Raw genomic sequence first — 19,921 nt, 5'->3', positions numbered from 1 at the left:
CTGGAAGAAGAAAAGGGAATCTAAGAATTACAGATAAGCATGTTCCATTTAGTTAAGCTAATTACACAAGCCAGTATCAATGAGCTGGCTTGTTTTCCCGATGCTAGGTGGCTTTAAAACAGTGCAGATTCTACTTTTGGAGAAATTGAACAATATTGATTGCATCTGATGCATTACTTAAGGTGACCAGCCTACATTTTAAATTAGATTTATAGATTCATCCACAACCTGGAAAACAAAAATGAAAAAACATGTTTTCAAATGGGCATTTCAAGTGATGGCACTAATGTTAGAGTTTGCAGAACTCACAGATGTGTCCTTTGCATGTTCCTATAACAGTTTTGCCCAGACTTATCATTACATGCCTTTCGTCTTCCCAAATGCCTTCATCTGCCATGAGCTACATTTGTGATTTTCTTTGTGATCCTATTTTCTCTTCCCAGTGACAGGCCTGGTCCCATATCTTCCCTCATTTTCCATATATGGGAACATTTCCGATCTCTGTGATAAAATGACTTCTCTTTCCTACTGCCCTATGGATCTAGTTTTTAAATGTCCTTGGAGCCATTGTTTATCTCTGAGCTGAGTTCTTTTCCTTTCTACAAGGTGTATTATTTTTTACCCACCCTGTTTCCTTCCTTACTGAATTTGCTGCTTGCCTTTTTTTTTTTTTCCTCCAAAAAGTAAGCTCACTTTTTTCCCTCTGGGTTCAGGGGTTCCAGCGGAGGTCACTAAAAGTCATTGATCCTGGTAAAAGACAGCAATATAGTTAATAATATAGTCATAAAAACACATCTCAGCTGAAAATTACTCTTTCACCTAATAAAACCAGTTTGCCCTGGAGATACTGAAGAATCTTCAGGACCCCAGTAAGGAAACAGAGAGTGCCCTCAAGTGCTGAATCGCATCCGCCGACCAGTGGTTGGATGGACAGAGTGGTTCTCTATTACCGATCCGTCACATTAATTTTTCAGAAGGGCAACTGAAGAATAATGTGTCCAGTTGAGGTAATAAAAGGAACTGAGCACCGGAAGAAAGTAATTATCCGGGTTGGAATTTGACCCGGTTAACAGGGTTAACACCACAACTCTCGAGAAAAGTCTGGAGGGTCTCTAGTGTTCACCAAAGGTCATTCTATCTATTTTTATGTCTCAGAAAGTAGCTCTGCCGGGAATACAGTAAGAGGTGGCATTACGGAAGAGATTAGTGCCTCTGAGGGAAGACAAATGACTTCAGCTGCATCTTTTCCCTTGAGATTGGCCTTCCCCCAGCAAATAACACTTAACGTAGACTTTGCAAAATGCACAGAACTTCAACTAAGAAACCCAGGTTTAAAATACCTCGTCCCCATTCCCACGATAAGAGCATAACACAAAACTCTGCCCTGAATCCATCCTTCCAGGGCCCAAGATTGGCTCACCAGCAAAGGGATGAGGGAAATCACACTTTGAACTTGAACCCAACATCCAGGACTAGCCAGACTGTCTCCTCTTTTAGATTTATCTGCATCCACCTGGCAGCTCCTCTGTCTTTCACATCTACTAAATCACCTCTCTCCTATTTCTTTGCCCATGAAGAGGTTTCTCTGCCCAACCCACTCACTGCCATCTATGAGGTTTTTTGTACCTTTTAAAAATTATTTTTCATGACAACTAAGTGGCAGAGCATTCATAAACTTGATTACCCCCCCAAGGGTTAATTTCTGCATCTTCTTGGCCTTAGTGCATTTATGACTATTTAGTTAAAATCTGCATCATCATACATAATGAAAAATGTTGGGTGGTGGTAGGGGGCATGGTGGGGACACTTCTTCCGAATTTCAGGTGCTTCTTTTCAGGTGTGTGTGTGTGGGGGGGGACTCCCTAGAGAACACTCCTAGCCTCTCTGTAACCACCCCCCCATTCACTTCTCCTGCGAAGAAGGAGGGATGGCTTATTTAATTGGCAACTCTAGGAGGAGAACAGGGGATGTTAAACGCACCTTCTGCTCTTTCCACCCTTTCTCTGGAGTCAGGCTGTCTGTGAGAAGCATATATTCTGTCTTGTTCCATTATGTTAGAGGCTTTATGGGAAGACACTTGCCCCCAGCCCAGGGCTGCCTGTTACCAGGCCTATTTCTAGGATGAGTACTAGGAAATTCACTTCTTTGCAGTTAGAAACCTCATCTCCCAGTGTAAGCTTTCTCATTAATAAAGCCAATATTTTATTCTCCCACCAGCCTTTTTCTTTTATCTTGTTCTTCAGTTTGTTCAGAACTAAGGTGGGGAAGAGAGCTATTTATTGTGCCAATAATAGATGCACAGAAAACACCCAACTAAGAATATTTTAGAGTCACAAAGCTTTATAGAGCAGGAAGATACTAAAAACTTCAGTGTAAAGAAACTAAGGTATAGAGGGGTCATACAGCTAATTAACACAATTCCAGGGAACTAAACACTGGTTTGTAAATACCTTGGTCTAGTGCATAGTGATTAAGATCCCAAATTCTGCAGTCAGACTACTTCTGCTTAAATCCTGACTCCCTAACTTACTAACCAGGTGTGTGTACACAGTACGTATATCTCTCCACTCTGTATTTTCCCATTCGTACACATAATGGGGAATGATAAGCATTAAATGAGATAATTACTTCAGTGCATTCAACCCAGGACCTGACACATAGTAAGAGCACTTTGTAAATGTAGCTATTTTCCTACCACGTGTCTTCTTGAACTGATTGGCGGTGAATCTCTATAGCAATAGAGAAACAAGACGATGTTGATGAAGATACTGTTTACATTAATTTGTGCTCAAAATGCCATCCTCTTTGTAAGTATTAATGCCCAGCGGAGGAACGATGCTGCACTTGAATTTCACAAGAAGATTTGAATCTCTTTCTGACATCTTACAGTAGACATACTCACCGATATTTTCAAGATATAATCAACAGAAGGAAACTTGTTTGAAAGAATTAAAGAGTAGCCTTCATCATAAAACACTGATCCATTACACAATTTCATGAATTTCCCATTTGTTTCTCCCCTATGGGCAAGAGTGTCTGGCTATCCACGTATAACATGTATCTCTTTGAAGTTGATATCATCAAGCAGATTTTTTTTTTTTCTGGTTTATCACTTGAGTTTTTCTCTATCACCTTATATCATTCTCCCCACCTTTTCCTTATGGCAAGGGCCCATATCACCTTCAATTTTATCCTTCCTAGTGTTCAGGATATTGGTCTAGGCAGAATCTCTACTCCATGATCATTGTTGACTGTGGAAAAAAATGGTATGCATTTTTGTGTTGAAAATCAGGAAACTGAGCTTCCAGGTCTAATTTCCCCTGAATCTGAATTTGTATGAATGACAGATTCTGTAAATACCCCCATATAGAGGACAGCCCACACCAGCCTCCCTTACCTTCCAGACTGATATAAGACTGAAGTGAAATCTTGGATGGCAGAGCTCTCTGGAAATAAAAGCTATGTATGATCGATAACCCAGGTACTGAGTCCGAATGAGACTGGTTGGGTTCTTAGAACCCCTTATGATAGGCACCTCTTGATGTGTGTTTCTGTCTTTACAGTGATTCTGTCCAATATAGAATCCAAAAGGGCAAGAGCACCTTCACATAGACCATTTGAGCAGCTCCTGGACCTAAGGTGGACACACAACGGTATACAGATGCAGCAGGAACTCCATGGAATGCCCTCCCTCTCACTTACTATATATCTCCATCTTCTTCCCCTGTCACAATCATTCCAGGAGCTCCCTCCTCTATGGAACTCCCTCTGAGGATCAAGACCACCCGGTTATTCACACAAAGCCAGTTACATAGTGGATTGGTTTGATTGATTGATTGATTAATGTTTGACTACAAGGAATTAAATTAATTGAGGTATAATTCATTCCAGGGGATTTCTGCAAACTATGTCACCATCTACTTGCTTGAATTATCACTCAGAATGCTGTGGTTACACTAAAGGCAGGAAAATATTTTAAGAATATGGCAACGTTATGTATTTGAAACAGGAAAATATATTTTCGCCTGCGCTGTTCAGCCCTCCCTTGTTCCCAAGTGCATTCGAAAGCCCCACCAAAAAGTGAACTGTACAACTGTTGCCACCTATAGGTGACAAATGTAGTCTATTAATTCTGTCGTAATTCTGAGGAGGCATAATATAGGAAGGAAATGAGGGTGTCCTAGGGAACCTCCACATCCTTGTCGAACACTGATCTTTACTGGGCTTTTTCTCATGAATATTGGTGTTGTTCTGTGATCCTTACTTCAGATACTCCTCTGAGAGATTTAACAGTGGCTGGTATTCATAAAGCTCTTTTCAGGGGCTGAGGGGAAGAGCATGGCCTCTGCAGGCAAATTTCCCCAGGGCCAACCCCAGACGCCACCACATACTGCCTCATGCCCTTAAACAAGTGGCTTCCTCCCCAAGCCTCGATTGGCTCCAAATGGAGATACTAATGACACCCATCCCCACAGAACTGATGTGAGGCTGAAAACATAATCCGTGCATCGTGCTTAGCAGAGTGTCTGCATGGAACAGGCTCTCAATTAAATGCTAACTGTTATTACCGTGATTAGTTTGCAAAGCACCTTCACATACAGTGGCTGCAAACTAATGTGCCCTGTTTTGTTACCACTCGACAGATACATCATTAGCGCACTACTCTGTGACCTGGAGCCTTCCTTGTATCTTACATGTAAATGTTATAGGACTTCAAAATTTTTAGAACACCCAAGATCTGACAAGACAATGTTGAGGCCAGCTTGCTATGCTTCTAATTGGAGGCAGGGAAGTAAGCTGCTTTAGTGCTTTTATTCTTAGCTGTCAGGACCCCTGGCAAAGCCAACAGTTGGGACCCTGCTGATGCTAGACAGGGTTGAACCTATCAAGTCTCCGCTGAGAATTTACTGATGACTGAGCAAGGGGCAAAGCCTTTAGGGAGAAACCTGGTCAGGGAAGGAGGATGAGGAGGTCAGGCAGGACATAAATGGATAAAACATGATCTCTACCTCAGAAGTTCAAACATAATCTCTACCTCAAAAGTTCAAAAAACGCAAAGACTGCAATTTGACAGATACAGGGGGGTTTGGGGCTGTTGTTTTTGTTTTTTTTTCTTAATATAAGCAAATTAATTAGACATCAGAGGATCTGAAACATAAGCAAACACTGTTCTAGGTTGATGGCCTCCTCTTTAAAATCAGAAGCTCTGGTCCCATGTTTGTGCATGGCAACAATAAGCTGCTCCCGTCTCTGGAACAGACACTTGACCCCAGTCCTCACCACTCCCTACTGCTCCCCAACACTGAGGCTAAATGCCAGGTGGTTGTATCGGTCCCTCTTGCACTGATGTTGTTCTTAGAGTCAAAAAATATCTCTGTGCCCATCTTTCATTAAAAACTGTGAAAATAAAAGCAAGATTGAGAAGGCCATGTGATCTTTCTTATTGGGCCATTCCTTCCTTTTCATCACCTCCATAGGCCTTTGTTATAATCGACTGAAGAAACAAACCAACAAGCATGAAACATTTGGAAAACGTTGGCACACTATTTATGTCCAACACAGTGGGTGTTTAAGATTGTATTTATTTATTTGAGAGAGACAGAGATAGTGACAGAGAGCATGAGCAGGGAGGAGAGGGAGAAGTAGGCTCCCCGCTGAGCAAGGAGCCTGACATGGGGCTCCATCCCAGGACCCCCGGATCATGAACTGAGCCAAAGGCAGACACTTAACCGACTGAGCCACCCAGGCGCCACCACAGTTGGTGTTTTAATGGTAAACAACTCCTTCCTCATCTCAACCTCAATACACTGAATTATGGTTATCATCTGTCTGTCTTCCCTCCCGGACTACCAGTTCTTCCCGACGAGGTGATTGTCAAATTTTCGAATGTATCAGAATCACCCGGGGAGCTTGTTAAAAACATTTGCTGGGCCTCACTCAGCATTTCTGTTGTAGAAAAGTCTGGGTAGGGCTCAAGAATTTGCATTTCTAACAAGCTCCCCTGTAATGCTGATGCTGCTGGCCTGGAGGGCAGTTTCAAAAACACTGTCCAGAATAAGAATCCTGCCTCACTATTATTTATTGTACCATTTATTGAGCACCGATTACGCTGTGTTGGGTCTCAAGGTGTTTTATTTTGACTAATTGCAACAATCCTGAAATCAAGGTGTGTCTTATCACCATTTTACACCTGAGGAAGGGAACTCAAGGGTACTCACACAGCCAATAAAAGGACAAAGCTCAGGTGTGTCTGCCTCCAGAGCCTCAACTTCTCCCCTGGCCACACCTGACCCGATTTTATTCTGCTGTCTATCCTCAACACCAACACCTTCCACCTGCATCATGCTAGCTTCTCTGGTATTTATGGAATGAATTTGAGATCCATTTATGACCAGAAATAGGCAAGGAAAATGCTCATGGTTCTTGAATAAAGAAAAAGGGAGAAGATACTCAGGCGAGGAGAAAATTGCAATAAACATCTTTACTTACCAGCATTTGGTACATCAAAGCATTTCCTGCTGTCCGTGTATTTTTAGTATTGTACTATATATAACTCTTTATTAAAAATGCCTAGGAGCAGCACCTGGCTGGCGCGGTGGGTTAAGCCTCTGACTCTTGATTTCAGCTCAGGGTGTGATCTCAGGATGTGAGATCGCGCCCGGAGTCGGGCTCTGCACTCCCCATGGAGCCTGCTTGAGATACTCTTTCCCTCTCCCTGCCCCTGCCCCTCCAGCTGGTGCTCACTCTCTCAAATAAATCTTTTTTAAGTCTAAAAATTGGCATGGTATGAAAAGGGGCTTTTGCGTGGTGTTATACCTAATTACGGAGCCACTTTTCTGGAAGCACCTAGAAATCTGTTCCTTAGCTTGTTTCAAGCTTCTGGTTTCAAGGCAGCGATTTGAGTTTGAAAATGAACTCTGTGAGTAATGCTCTTCTCTGTTAATTGTATAATGAAATAAGCACCACTTCAAGGATGATTTTTAAGTATTCCTACAGAATTGTGTCATTTCCATAATGGAAAGAGAAACTGTGTCTCAGTCTGCTCTTGGGACACCAGAGCCATCCACTGCCATATCTTTTTCTTTTCTCTTCCTATTAAATATTTAGTGTATGAGAATCAGAGGCTTGGGCTACGTGTGTTGTTCCCGGGATCAAAACAGTTTCCTCATTGTACCTTTGTGCATCCAGCATAACAATGTGGGGGACGGGTTGGAGAACAGAATTGCTTTTGTCAGAGTCTGGGACGGTAGCAATAGAGATGGTTTGGCAAGTTATTTAAGTGGAATATTTGGGTGGAAAAAAAAAAGACATCTTGTCTTTTATTACATAAAAGCACAGATTAGTAGGAACAAGAGCATGGAAGGCAGCCAGCCTGGAATTCAAATCCTGTTCTCTGTCACTTGCTGTGTGACCTTGGGCAAATAACTCTGTCACTCTGAGCCTTGTTTTCATCTTTTTAAAATGAGGATGTGTAACTTGCAAGTCCCCTGTGAAATGCTTCTAAAGAAAATATATTCAGTGAGTTTTATATGGTGGATGCTTAATAAATGGTAGCTGTTATTACTTCTAAGCTCCTGTCCCTACTTCCTCCTGGTGTTTGGATAGAATTTTTGCCCAAAAGAGGAAAAGCAGCTAGGAAATGCATTGGTTTACAGAGTTTACCTACAATAATTGAATAATTGAATATGACTGCAGTGTTCTAGAAAGTCCTAGAGACATCCAGTAATTGATCTTGCTGGAACCTCCTGGAGGGGAGAGGTTACTAATGGGCAGAAGTATTACTATGTTTTTTTTAAGCCGTTGGGCTTTCTGGAGTCTACACCCACAGACCTGGAGATCACTTGCAAATATTTTAAGACTTGTAAAGGGACAAAAAAGAAAGATGACAATGCTTCTGACAAGTCTAACAGGTACTGAAATTTCATGGCAATTTAAGGGATTGTATGCCTTTTCCCCCCCTACACAACCCCAACTTCTGGCTGAAATTCAATCCCTATCCATATCTAGAAACAAGACAACTAATAATACTTAGTAAGAAAAGAGAGGACTTTGAAACTTTGATGAAGACATATAAGGCACTTTACCTGAACAGATTTTGAGTAGATCCATTTAAAATGAAATTAAGTGGCACTTTACCGGTTTGCAAATCGGGACCTATTTATCTCACTAAAACGATTAAAGTCTTGATTTATCCCTAAAATTGGCTTTATTATTACCTTTAATTATACTAGAAGGTTGTTAAAGACTTGTAGGTTCTCTCTATCCCTTTAAACTGCACGTTATGCAGACAATAATTGAATATTGGATAGGATAACTTGATTTTCCAAAGAAATATGTCTCTAATATTTTCGTCTTTTTATTACAGAAATTGAAACAGGTTGAAGAAACAAAAGAAGATCCTGAGAACAGATTATGTAAAATTTCCCTGGAGTCATTCAATAAATATAACAGCAAAACTATGATTTTGTTAGAAAGAGAGAAGAACTCTCTGAACGAGGTTGAAGGACAAAAGGAAGAAAAAGAAAAAAATGAAGAGGCATCTTTGAGGAGCTCAGAGAGGCCTGGGGTAGACAATTTGGAATCACTGAGTGATTCTTTATACGATAGCTTCTCTTCTTGTGCAAGTCAGGGTTCAAATGATGTATAAAGGACCTTTTTTTTTTCCTTAGTGAGCTGAAAATGGAGCACTTAAGCAACAGGGGTGTGTGTGGAGGGGAATAGAGATAGCACCAGTAAACCCTGGCAACACCAGAGACTGCATTGTCGGATTCACAGCAAGCAACCCATGGGAGCTTCCTTCTCTGACAGGGCAATAAAGATAGGCTCCATTTGTTGTATGTCACGAGGCTGAAATGTAAACACACCCACAATACAGAAGTCTTAATTTTGCACTTTTTTTGAATACTTGTACAGAAGTTGTAAATTTTTGGAAAAGAAATTATATTTGTAGCAAAAAAAAAAAAAGACAGCAATAAATTGAATCCGTGCCATGCTCTTGAATGACGTACTCAGTGTTAGAAGTTGATAATATATTTTTTAAAAATTCCAGCGAAGGTGTTTGTTGACTTCACGGTCCTAGTACTCCAGTTGTTTGTGGGAACATTCTGTAAAGCTAAAACAGCCCCGCCAAAAACCAGAGGGCTCGTGGTCATCTCCAACTCACAATCTCAACATGATATGAACATTAATTCCAGTGCTATTTCAAAATTGTTGCCAGAGAGATTCAGGTTCCAGTAAGTGTTAATTATGCTTCCGTTGAAAAATGTAACAGGTACTCAAAGTGTGACACTGATGGGAAGGGAAGTGGATCAGAAGTGACCTAATTCTATTTTCAACAGCAGGTTTTCCCTCCAAACATTTCCTTACATCTTCTTCTACTTAGTGCTTCTCTATAATTCTCAACAGCATTTGTTGATTTTATCTTCCTGCTCTTTCGATTAAAATCTGGGCAATCTAGAAATGAAAGCAAATTCCTATCTGTAACGTTCACTTTTTAAAAAAATAAAATGAATGGTTGGTGCTACAAAAAAGAAATCTTACTTTTTAAGATCCTTTTTTTCCTACAAAGTCTGTTTATATGTGAGGACAAATTCTATTTTAAAGGTTATTTGTATTTTTTCTAGATGTGAACTATTTATAATTGCTTTTGTACAGGAGCTTGTAAACTAGGCCTAATAGAAATATTTTTAGGATCTATATGGTTACTTCAGTACACACTTGTTTATTAAAAGAGCATTGTATAACCAGTGTTATTTGGTTAATTTGTGCAATTTGTTATATTGAATTTTGTTATCTTAAATGAAAATTATGTAAAGTATCATTGTCAGACTTTTAAAAATCCTTGTTTCATTTCTGAATAAAAGTCGTATCACAGTTGCACCCTCTGAAGTCTTAAAAGGACTTGTTCAAGAACCCTTTGGCCCAGTTAGTTGACTCTCACACGGGCTACAACAATCAGTTCCCGGAAGGAATAAATAAACTGGCCCCTTTGCTCCAGAGATAGTAATTCAGCCAATTGTTAAGATCAGAGTCTGCAGAGAATCAGGTAATGGTCAAAGCATTCAGTCTCCCCGAGGGGTTAACCAACTAGAAATGAAAGGGGGTGGGGGTCAATGGGAGAGAAGGAGCCTGAGGCAGATCTGGAACGACCTCTGCAAAGGAATTACAAGAAAGTCATTTAAGCCCATTTCCAGACCCACTCTGCTGGCAGAATGGGGAAATAAATAATCAGCGTCCCGGCCTGAGAGAGATTCCTCCAGGGGGTGGCCCAAGCGCACGAGGGTGAAGAGGGGCAAAGCTTATGAAGCTCTTTCCACAGGATTCTCCCCAAGGACTGAGGGGACAGGGGTGGCAACGTGCGGGGTTGAGGGCGGGGACGCAGAGACTCCCGCACCACCTGCTGGAAGGCTCGGCTCCAAGGAAGGCGAACTTAGCACCGTGGCGTCCCGGGAGCACTTAAGGTGGGTCGCTTGACTGAGGCGGGGGCTTAAAAGAGGGGCCCAGGGCAGCCTGAGACTGAGTCCTGGGCTGTGAAGGCGCTGTACAGGAGAGGACACGGGAGTATGTACTAATAATCCGTGACTTTAAGGCGATGAAGCTGCTGGGCCTTCTGGAGAAAGGGGATAGAGGAGAGCAATTTCCTTCTTCACCCCGATTTGCTTTCTGGTGGGAACTCGCGACAGTTGTCCCCGGGCACCGCCCTGTCCTAGGCTAGGCTACCGTCGCGGTGTCACTGCACCCTCCAGCTGTGCGCGCAGGCAGGGGAAGGAGGGCTGCTCAAGGCAAACGCGCGGGTCAGAGCAGGGTCCTCACTACACCCCGCCCACCCTGCCGCAGCTGAAGCCAAGCCTGGTCTTGAACCAGGGGCTTCTCGGAGAAAAACAAAAAGACGCAGCTGCACCGGCCACCCCAGAGAGCCTGCAGGTGTGCAACTTTGCCAGGCGCACGCGAGCACGTCCCCCTCCAGCCAGCCGCCCCCGGCTCGGGGCTCCCGCTGCCAGCCTCGCGGCAACCTCAGCCGAGTGGGCAGCCCCGGGGGGCGCAGGGCCCAGCTGAGCACGCAGTCTTTCGACCCCACTTCGCAGGTCCCGCAGTCAGCGCCCGGCCAGTCCCCGCGGCACCTGCTGCGCCCTCCTCGCGCTTTCCCAATCCCCAGCCTCCCAACCTCGGGAAACTACACTCTCCCTCTCCCCCTGGCGTCCCTGTCCTGGGGACGTGCGGAGGCGGGAGACGAGGGCGATAGGAAGGGGGTGGGGACGTGAAAAGACGGTCCCAGCCTTCCTCGCCCGCCACCCCCACCCCAACTCGGCAGCCGTCACGTGGTGCCTGGAGTGGGAGGTGGGGAGAAGAGGCGAGACTTTTTTGGGTGCTCCGGCTCGCCAGTAGTTCCTCCAGTTCTCAGCCGCCAACTCCGGAGACGCCGCGCTCTGCCCGGGAGCGCCAGCGGGAGGAGCGGCGACCCGCAGCCGGGAGCCCGGGCACGGGCGATGCTGGCGCCGCCGGCGGCGGCACCTGCAGCTCCTTTTGGCGGCGGCGGTGGCCTCGGCGGCAGGAGCGCGGGCCCAAGCAGCCTCGGCAGCCACAGCCGCTGCGGCCCGGGCAGCCTCCGCCGCGGTCGCCGCCTCTGATGCGCCTGCCCTCTCCCGGCTCCGCGTTCCGGGAGGATGTGGGTCCTCGGCATCGCAGCAACTTTTTGCGGATTGTTCTTGCTTCAAGGTAAGAAAACGAAAAGGCCAGCAGCCCCGCCAGGCGCGCACACCCCATCTACCCGCCCGCCCCTTCGCCCCCCCCCCCGGGCACCCACCTCCGGGCCCGCGCTGCGCAGGGGTTGCCCAGCGGGAGTTTGGCGGCGGCGACTGGTACTGGTGCCCAGGGGCGCTAGATGGTAAAGTCTCCAAGTCCCACGCTGCAGGAGGAGAGGCGGGAGCGGCGGATTTGCGGGACTCGAGCTGCAGATGCTCGGGCTTGCGCGGTTGGGAGAGGAAGCAGAGGTGGGGAGGAGGGAGGGTCTGAGCAGTGCTGGGGCCTCGCGGAGGGAGAGGGGGCGATGAAGCCCCCGACCCCAACAAGTTACCAGGCGTTTCCAGGAACCGGTGGGAGTGGCGCCGCCGACAGGTGAGCGGCGCGCTGGGCAGCCTGTGGCCGGGGCGCTCCGGAGCTGGGTTGCCGCGCTTAGAGCGCAATCAATGTGGAGATGGGAGAAAGCGCGGGGTCCGGGGCTTGTCTGTCCGGGAGCATGGGGAGTTAGGTCTAGACAGGAGCTCCTAGATCCGAGCAGAGCAGCCAGGCTGGGGCGATGAGAAGTGCGAAAATGTCTCACTCCTCCCAGGTAAGCGAACGGCTCTCGAACGAGCGCTGCAGAGCCGGGACTCCGACCGGGGACCCTGGCCAAACGGTTGCCCTGAAAGCCAGGAAGAAATGGTTGTTGTGTCGCGGCTCGGGGTGCGCGCGCGCACACAGACACACACACACACACACGCCCCTTGTACACGCTGTGGTCCCCTCTGCTGCTGCGGGGACTGTCCCGAAGGAAGGCCGGGGACTCGCGGCGCTTCAGCACTTGGCGCCCGGCACTGCCTCCTGGGTTCCTGGGTGGTCGCGTTAAGGAGCCTCGGAGCCACAGCACAGGAACGCTGACGACAGAAATTAAAACTAAAAAGGCGTCTGCGAATGCAATCGCGAATGGTGCCAAAATAGTAATTAAGTAATTTGTAACCAATTAACAATTAGGCAGATCCTGTGCTGTAGATTGGAGCTGAAGCTTGTCTCTGGAGCTACTTGTGTACCCGTCCTTTCAACTTCCGTGGGGGAAAGGCCAGGCGCGCTGTAGGACGGGCGCTTTATTTCTGGAGCATTTGGTCCAGGGGTCTCAGGCAGAATTCAACTGAATCCTGCGGGACCCTCGGTGTCCGCGCCGCCCCCTGCCGGCTTCAGCCACAGCCGCCTTACGTGGAGACCCCCGGGTCGCCGAGCCCAAGAACGCCAGGGATCGGGATCCCTGGCTGGCTGGGGCCGAGGAGGGTCGCGGTTTCCGGTGTGGTCTCTGTGGGGGCTGGATCTGACCCCGACTGCGTCTGTCGCCCCAGGCTTTGCGCTGCAAATCCAGTGTTATCAGTGTGAAGAATTCCAGCTGAACAACGACTGCTCCTCCCCCGAGTTCATCGTGAATTGCACGGTCAATGTTCAAGACATGTGTCAGAAAGAAGTGATGGAGCAAAGTGCAGGTAAGAACCCGGTAGCCCCCACCCCTCTCCAGCCTCAGCCAGGGGTAGGAGTTGGAGGTGGGGGGGGCATTACATTACAGGAAAAGGGACTGACTTTGATTTAATGCACACACACTGGTTATCACAGATTTACAGTGCTGGCAAAATGAAGAGTTCCAAGTTACTTTAATCTCATTAGAGTTAATTACCAGGGCTTCTCCCCAAGGGACTCAGGAGGGACATGCATTTAAATTAGTGGCTCTTCTCTTTTTATTTATTCCCCTCACCTCCCTCTGCTAAAAGCTGACCAGGAGGCTGGAAAATATATGGATAACCAGCTCTGCTTGGGCAACTAGACAGTAGCCTGTGAGCAATGTCAGCCTGAAATATGAAGCCACTTGAAGTTCCCAGAGGTCAGAGCTTGAAAAATGTGTTTTGTCATAGAGCCACACCATATTTCTTAGAAGAACACTACAGGATCTTTATTTAATTTCAGAGCTACTGCATCAAATTCCGGGCACCAATTGCCAAGATTGTTCAAAGGAATGTAGTTCCCAGCCCCACAAGCTTAGCTGCTGGCTGGCTGATGAGAGGTGCTGGGCTCTATGCAGAGAAGGGGGTCTTGGGAGAGCAAACCTCACTTACTCCAGCTGACCAGAGTCTTCTCCCTGACCTGGACCTCCCCAGCCCCTCCCAATAGTCTTACCAGACATCAGAGTCCCCTACAAGTGCACCTGAAACTTGGGGGAAATGGGTGGAACTCTAGCTTAAGTTCCAAGGTCAAACCCATCAAGGGAGACCTTGCCCTTTTCAGGATAATAAAAATAGGGGCAATAGCATCATGTGGTGACTGATGTGGATTGAACCCAAGTGCTTCCTCCCCCTTGAGTTTGCTGAACTGTGGGGCCCACAGAGCTTTTGGTTGAAGGGATTAAATCTGTGAAGTGATTCTCTTAATCCACTAGCAAATGAATGGCTCCAGTTTTCAAGGCAGCATCTTGGAAAAGTAGTTTCTTGTCAGGAAGGGGCCTGGACATGCCCTGTTGCAAGCACAGGGATATTGGAGGAGCAGAGAGTCAGCTCATCACTGTGCCATGATGCAGTGTGCTTGCGCGGTTTTAAAAGCTGTTCCTTATAGGTCATTGGGCGTGGTTTCTTTCCACCAAAATCGCTCTTTGGGGAAGTCTGAGACCGAATTGCTCTCAAGAATAACTTGTCCCAAGAAAAGCAGCACACGTTGTTTTGTCATTTGTCCTGGGATTCGGGCTATTACAAGAGCCAAACAAAATTTAGTGACGATACTGTAGCTAAGATTGACAGCTATGATTTTGATGAGTTGTTTCTTTTTTCCTTGTGTTTCATTCCTGAGCATTTTACCTGAGCAAAAGTTTGCCTTCTTACCAGAGGAACTGCTGTGACTTCAGTTGGAATCATTCTGAACTCTTTAGTGTTTTTTGTTTTTGTTTTCAAATATTTGCAGCTTTCTTCCAGGCGGTAGTTTAGAGCCGGAAAAAAATAAGGATAAACTGTGGACACATTAGGAACTTCCTCGGGATCCTCTAGGCCACTGCTTATCTGGGTATCATGTTTTATCCTCTGGGATATGGTTGAGACAAGGAGAGGAAAAGATATGAACCAAACTACAGCCAAATGAGGTGTCCTTTTTCAGAGAGATATTTCTTCCTCTCTAGAAGTGTATGTAAGATAAATACCACACACTCCATTTTCCAAGTGCTGTTTTTCTTCTTGCTTTATTCTCTCCTCCAAATAATGTAAAAAAGGCAGAGCACGCATTATAATGCCGATCCTATCTATGGGAACGTTTAGCACCCAGTCTCTAAGCACCAGGCCTGAAGTTGCTCTTCACTGGATCACGATGGGCACCTTCTCTCCAAACTAGGCTCCTCCAGCCATATGTCAGAGGCCAGAGGGTGGACAGTGAGTGAAATAATAAAGCAACCCCAATTGTGAAGTCTGAAAAACAAACAGTTGATGGACTCCAAGGAAAGTCCTATTAGAAGGGGAGGGACACACCTTCTAAGCCTGAATTCAGTAGAAGTCAGCCAAATGCACATTCCTGCGTCAGAAGAACAGTGCCTGGGGTGTGCTACTCCCAAGGCACTTCTATTTTCATCCCCATGCAGTGGTGAGACCAGTCAATGTAAGTGACTCTTAACCCTCTTCGTGCTGGCAGGGATGGGAGAGCCAAACTAAGATTTGACCAGACGTGACCACAGGCAGTGCAGTCATCACAGTCGTAAGGGTGTGCATGCCCTGCGTGGCAGGTCCTTTCTTGGGTGCTTTCTGTGGAGCAGCTCATGAAATCTGGTAGTCTTCTTTTGCACCCCTTATTCCCCCAGGCCTCAATCCCCCAGCATTTAATTCTGTAGGGGTAGTTTTTCCACTCTAGGGAAAAAAAAAAGTCACACCTGTTACATGCTACTATTAAGAACCAAAGTCAGAATTATTTTCATTGAATCAGTAACCGATTGTTCTGAGAATCTTAGTGCATTAGATCTGAAAGGGCCCAGTGACTCAGAGTTAAGGGTGCAGATCAGAATCATCCTGGAAGTTTTGTTGCGATCCACATGCCTCCCCTCACCCTTGAAGAAGCAAGCCAGTTCACTAAGTCTGTGAAGTATTCCGCGTGGGTCCTTTCGAAGCTCCCCAAGTGACTCTGGGGTGCCCTGAATCTGGACTGACTTTTTTGGGTTCTAGAGGAGGGAGACCAGGGCCAGAAAAGTTACACACCTGGTCCACATCCACCAGCTGATATTACCAAGAGGCACCCGCTTTCCTGAGCCAGCACCTTAAATAGTAAAACCTGCCACCAGGTTTGCCTGAAAAGAGAATTCAGGCAGAGTGCTAAAGATTTAGATGGTCTTCGTGTCCAGCATATTCACTTTAAAGGCTTAGTGAACTGGGTGATTGGACAGGCCACGAAATGGATATTAAATGAGTATGAGAACCAGCCAGTAGGGTTTTTGAAGCCTAGTGCTATATGGACTGGCATTTTTCATAGGTCTAGGAAAAGCATGGTTTTAACAGACTAAGAGATTTTAATGAACCAAGCAAGTTTGACATTAAGCAGTGATGAAAGGCATTCTCTTTCCAAAAAAATACCAGCGATGCAGTATGCTCAGGCCTTTAGTTAGTCCTTTCTGGATTAAGTCTGCACACTCAGCGCTTATGAATTTTGAGGCAGGTACATTTAATTTTCAATTGGGAAGTACATTTAAAATTAACCTTTACCTATTCCCCAGAGTGGCATTCCTATCAGGTGCGGAGATTATTTCCCCCTGCTCTTTTTCCCCTTGGTCATTTCTGGAGTAATAAGGCACTGGGCTCTGGGGAAGGGAAGCCTTCTGTCATTGTACTTACTAATTGATTATTTAAATGTTTGCATAACAGATGACTTGTTCTCACAAGTTTTGCTCTTAATGAGTTAGCTTCTACTTACCAGCACCCTTGATAATGACATTTCTTTTGCTCTTGCTTATCACGGCACTCCTAAAAATATTTCAAATATTCTCATTTCAGAATAGAAGCTCCCCCCATATGAATTTTTAAACCAGGATATAAAGAATGTGAATTTGCATTTGTTTGACAGTGCAATCTTGTAATTAGAGTTTTTCCTCTTGACTAGATACAGTGAAAGGGGCATAATTTAATTTTTATAGACTAGCCAATTTCTGCCCTAAGTAAAATATCGCTCTGTCAGTGAGCAAAATGTTACAGGTTCTCCTAAACCTTATTTAAAAGTTAAATGCAGTATATTGAGAGAAAGTTCATGGTCTGAATCAGTAACCTAATCGATCTCTTCACCCATCCTTTGCAACATGCATTAATCTATTTGTCTGTTTTGCAATACAAGAGTTACTGATTTATATGCCACGTTGTATCTACATTATGGCTGTATAAGTAATGGCTGTTTTCCTTTTGGATTAGTTAGTTGCCCATTAAGTTGGGCAGGGATGGTTCCATGCCTTGGATAGGTTAATTTTATGCCTTATTTTCTTATGAGCTAAATAAGGGATAGCAAGTGAGGACCTGATGTCCCCAGAACAGTCAGTCATCCACGGTGAGGCTATGGTTAGCTTCCCATTTGCACTATCTTTTCTTGTGTGTATGCACTGCTGAATTTCACCACAATTTAAAATAATAGGCTCTAGTTTGTCCTTGGGGTAGACTTGGCAGGAAGCAGGGTTAGTTCTGCTAATCAATATTATTATAGCACAGTTCCTTTATACATGGATTCATTTATTTAACGTGCACATATGCATGTGTGTGCACCCAGATACACACACAGTGGCATATCCACGTATGTGTAGCTTTTTACATTTTTGCCTATATTCGTTTGCATGTGCACCTATAAGATTCATGTCAGAAAAATAAAAATGTTGAGCCTTCCTCCTTTACAGACATTCAGATCATAACTTACTTAATCTATCTTCTACTGTAGGCACAAAGACATTTTCTAACGTTTTTTCCCAGAACAGTTTCGTTAAGAGCACCAGTAGTAGCTGATGATCTTCCAACGTCCCCCGTCTGCCCCATATCTTTTTTTCTCCTACCTCTTCTCTCCTGTCATCTCCTGGATCCCACCTACAGTCCTTACTTTCTCACCTTTAAATCCATTTTGAATCCATCACACGTGCTACGGACTGTCCTCTTAGAACGAAGCGAAGAAACAAGTCCAAAACAAATAACCCTATTTGAATTTTGCTAAGGAGACCGCCCCCCCCCCGTTGCAAAACTTTAAAATCAAAAAGATTCGGATGCCAAGAAAGATATCCTCAGATGTTAACACAGCCCTGCTCTAAAGGTTTCCGTGTCCAACTCGATCAAGCTGTGAATTACACAGGAAAAGATTCCGTGCAGTGCATGTCAGTATCACCACCTCCATTCCAGCAGGCCACTAAAAGAACACCTCTCTCTTCGGGGCGAGACATTTTGCCAGTTTGTTCAGTTAGTCCTCAAGAAGCATCCATCTTTTTCAGGTGGCAGGCAGAGCTGGCTGCTGAGGAAGTATTCGGAGAGTAAATATCAGGTGTCATGAGTCCCGTGGACTCCCCAGTAAGTGAAGCATTTGTTTATGTTAACTTTCCAGCTGAACAAGCAGCCAGTGTGGACCTCCCATATCCGTAGATAGAATGTTTGAAGATTGATCCAGCGGTCCCATAACACTAATTCCTCCCACTACAATTTCATGAAAGCTTCCATCATTGATGGTTTTCCTAATGAGTTTAAACAGAGAGGCTTCAAAGCTGGGGAGATTTCCCAAGTGAAAAATGGAACAGAGTATGAAAACAAAACACACCGTTTCCTTTGAACTTTGGAAAGGAACTCTTCCCTTATATATTCCGGAAACAAAAAGGGTCTGGATCTGCAGCCTGCTTCCTCCCTTTCTCCCTCTCTCTCCACCCTTGCTTTCCTTCTTGCCTGCCTTCCGCCCTCTTTCTCTCTCCCCTCCATCCCTTCCTCTCACTCTTTCTCCCCCACTTTCTTTTTTCTTTCAAACTTCTAGAATGATTGAATGACTTAGGTTCTAATGCCCAAATCTGGCAAAGGTTTATTCGCACGCTATGCAGAAAGACCCCAACCCGTTTTTAGTACTTGAGTGAGAAGGGCACTCAGCTCCGTTGGTAGAGAGAGCGCCCATGTTCCTGGCTTCCCGCACTTGGTAACTTTAAAGACGTTACTTAATGTCCCAACAGGCTGAGCTTCCTTCCCTGCAAAATGTAGAAATAGGCTACCTGTTTTCTGGTGAGACACAAGACAGTGAGAAATGCTGTCCACATAACCACCTTTAGGAATCAATCCTAAAAGGAGAAACCTGCCAGAATGCTCACCAGGAGTTGATTCATCTACTATCTGTACCTGCCTCTGAGTACTGGCCCAGGTATCTTAGCCTAGGTTACTTTGCACACAGTTTCCTCAGACTGAGAGAGTCCTTGAATGTAACTTTGAACTCCTTCCAGTAGGATTCTCATAATTAGCCTAAAAGGTTCACAGTGAGATAACATCCTAACTTGATAGTTGGTAAATCTGAGATGCAGAGAGGTTGAGCAATCTGCTTAAGACCACACAGCCACTGGGACTGAAATTCAAGTCCTCTCCCTTCCCTAGAATTCTTTCCATTATTATAATGCCATCTTTTTTTTGCGTTCTTTAATAACAATTTTTGAGATATAATCTAGGTTCCATAAAATTCACCCTCTTAAAGTGTACAGTTCAGTGGTTTTTAATATATTCAGAGTTGTAAGTATAGTCTAATTCCAGATATTTAATTCCAAAACATTTTCATCACCCCAAAAAGAAACCTTGTGCCTGTTAGCAGTCACTAATCTAGGCACCACTAATCTACTTTCTGTCTCTATGGATTTGCCTATTCTGGACATTTCATATAGATGGAACCATGGAATATGTGGCCCTTTGTGACTGGCTTCTTTTGCTTAGGGTAATATTTTTTTAAAATTCATCCATTTCACATCTCATTTTGAGATGTCTTCCTTCCTGCTCGTTCAGGGGCCTGAAGGGAAAGCTCAGGTTTGGAAAAATGCCTATATTACAGAGGGGATGAGAATGGGGTGGGAATGGGGTGTGCTTGTGAACTTGAAACTCCATGGACTGATTGGCCAGTTTGCTGAGCCGAACTAAAAAACCTGTGCCAAGAGCAAGTCATTCCAGCAAGTGGTAGGGCAAAGGAGTGCCCGTTC

General features: G+C 45.1%; 2 protein-coding genes across 3 annotated transcripts in view; both read left to right on the top strand.

Annotated features, from left to right (window-relative positions):
* Window positions 1-8,514, top strand: part of NCKAP5 (NCK associated protein 5) — an 878,246-nt gene extending 869,732 nt beyond the window's left edge. Inside the window, 1 exon segment of the mRNA XM_027590996.2 lies at window positions 8,366-8,514. Coding sequence (XP_027446797.2) covers window positions 8,366-8,382 — 17 coding nt within the window. The 3' untranslated portion in view covers window positions 8,383-8,514.
* A 2,348-nt stretch (window positions 8,515-10,862) lies between these two features.
* Window positions 10,863-19,921, top strand: part of LYPD1 (LY6/PLAUR domain containing 1) — a 51,625-nt gene continuing 42,566 nt past the window's right edge. The window contains exons 1-2 of one of the 2 annotated variants that reach the window (XM_027589499.2): window positions 10,863-11,715; window positions 13,086-13,223. In XM_027589499.2, coding sequence (XP_027445300.1) covers window positions 11,664-11,715; window positions 13,086-13,223 — 190 coding nt within the window. In that variant the 5' untranslated portion in view covers window positions 10,863-11,663. The remainder of the gene's footprint in view (window positions 11,716-13,085; window positions 13,224-19,921) is intronic. The other variant, XM_027589498.2, reaches the window with a different exon arrangement.

The sequence above is a fragment of the Zalophus californianus genome, chromosome 3 (assembly GCF_009762305.2).
Source record: "Zalophus californianus isolate mZalCal1 chromosome 3, mZalCal1.pri.v2, whole genome shotgun sequence".
Lineage (NCBI taxonomy): Eukaryota > Metazoa > Chordata > Mammalia > Carnivora > Otariidae > Zalophus > Zalophus californianus.
The sequence above is the reverse complement of the archived record's forward strand: the minus strand, read 5'-3'. Positions and strand labels throughout refer to the sequence as shown.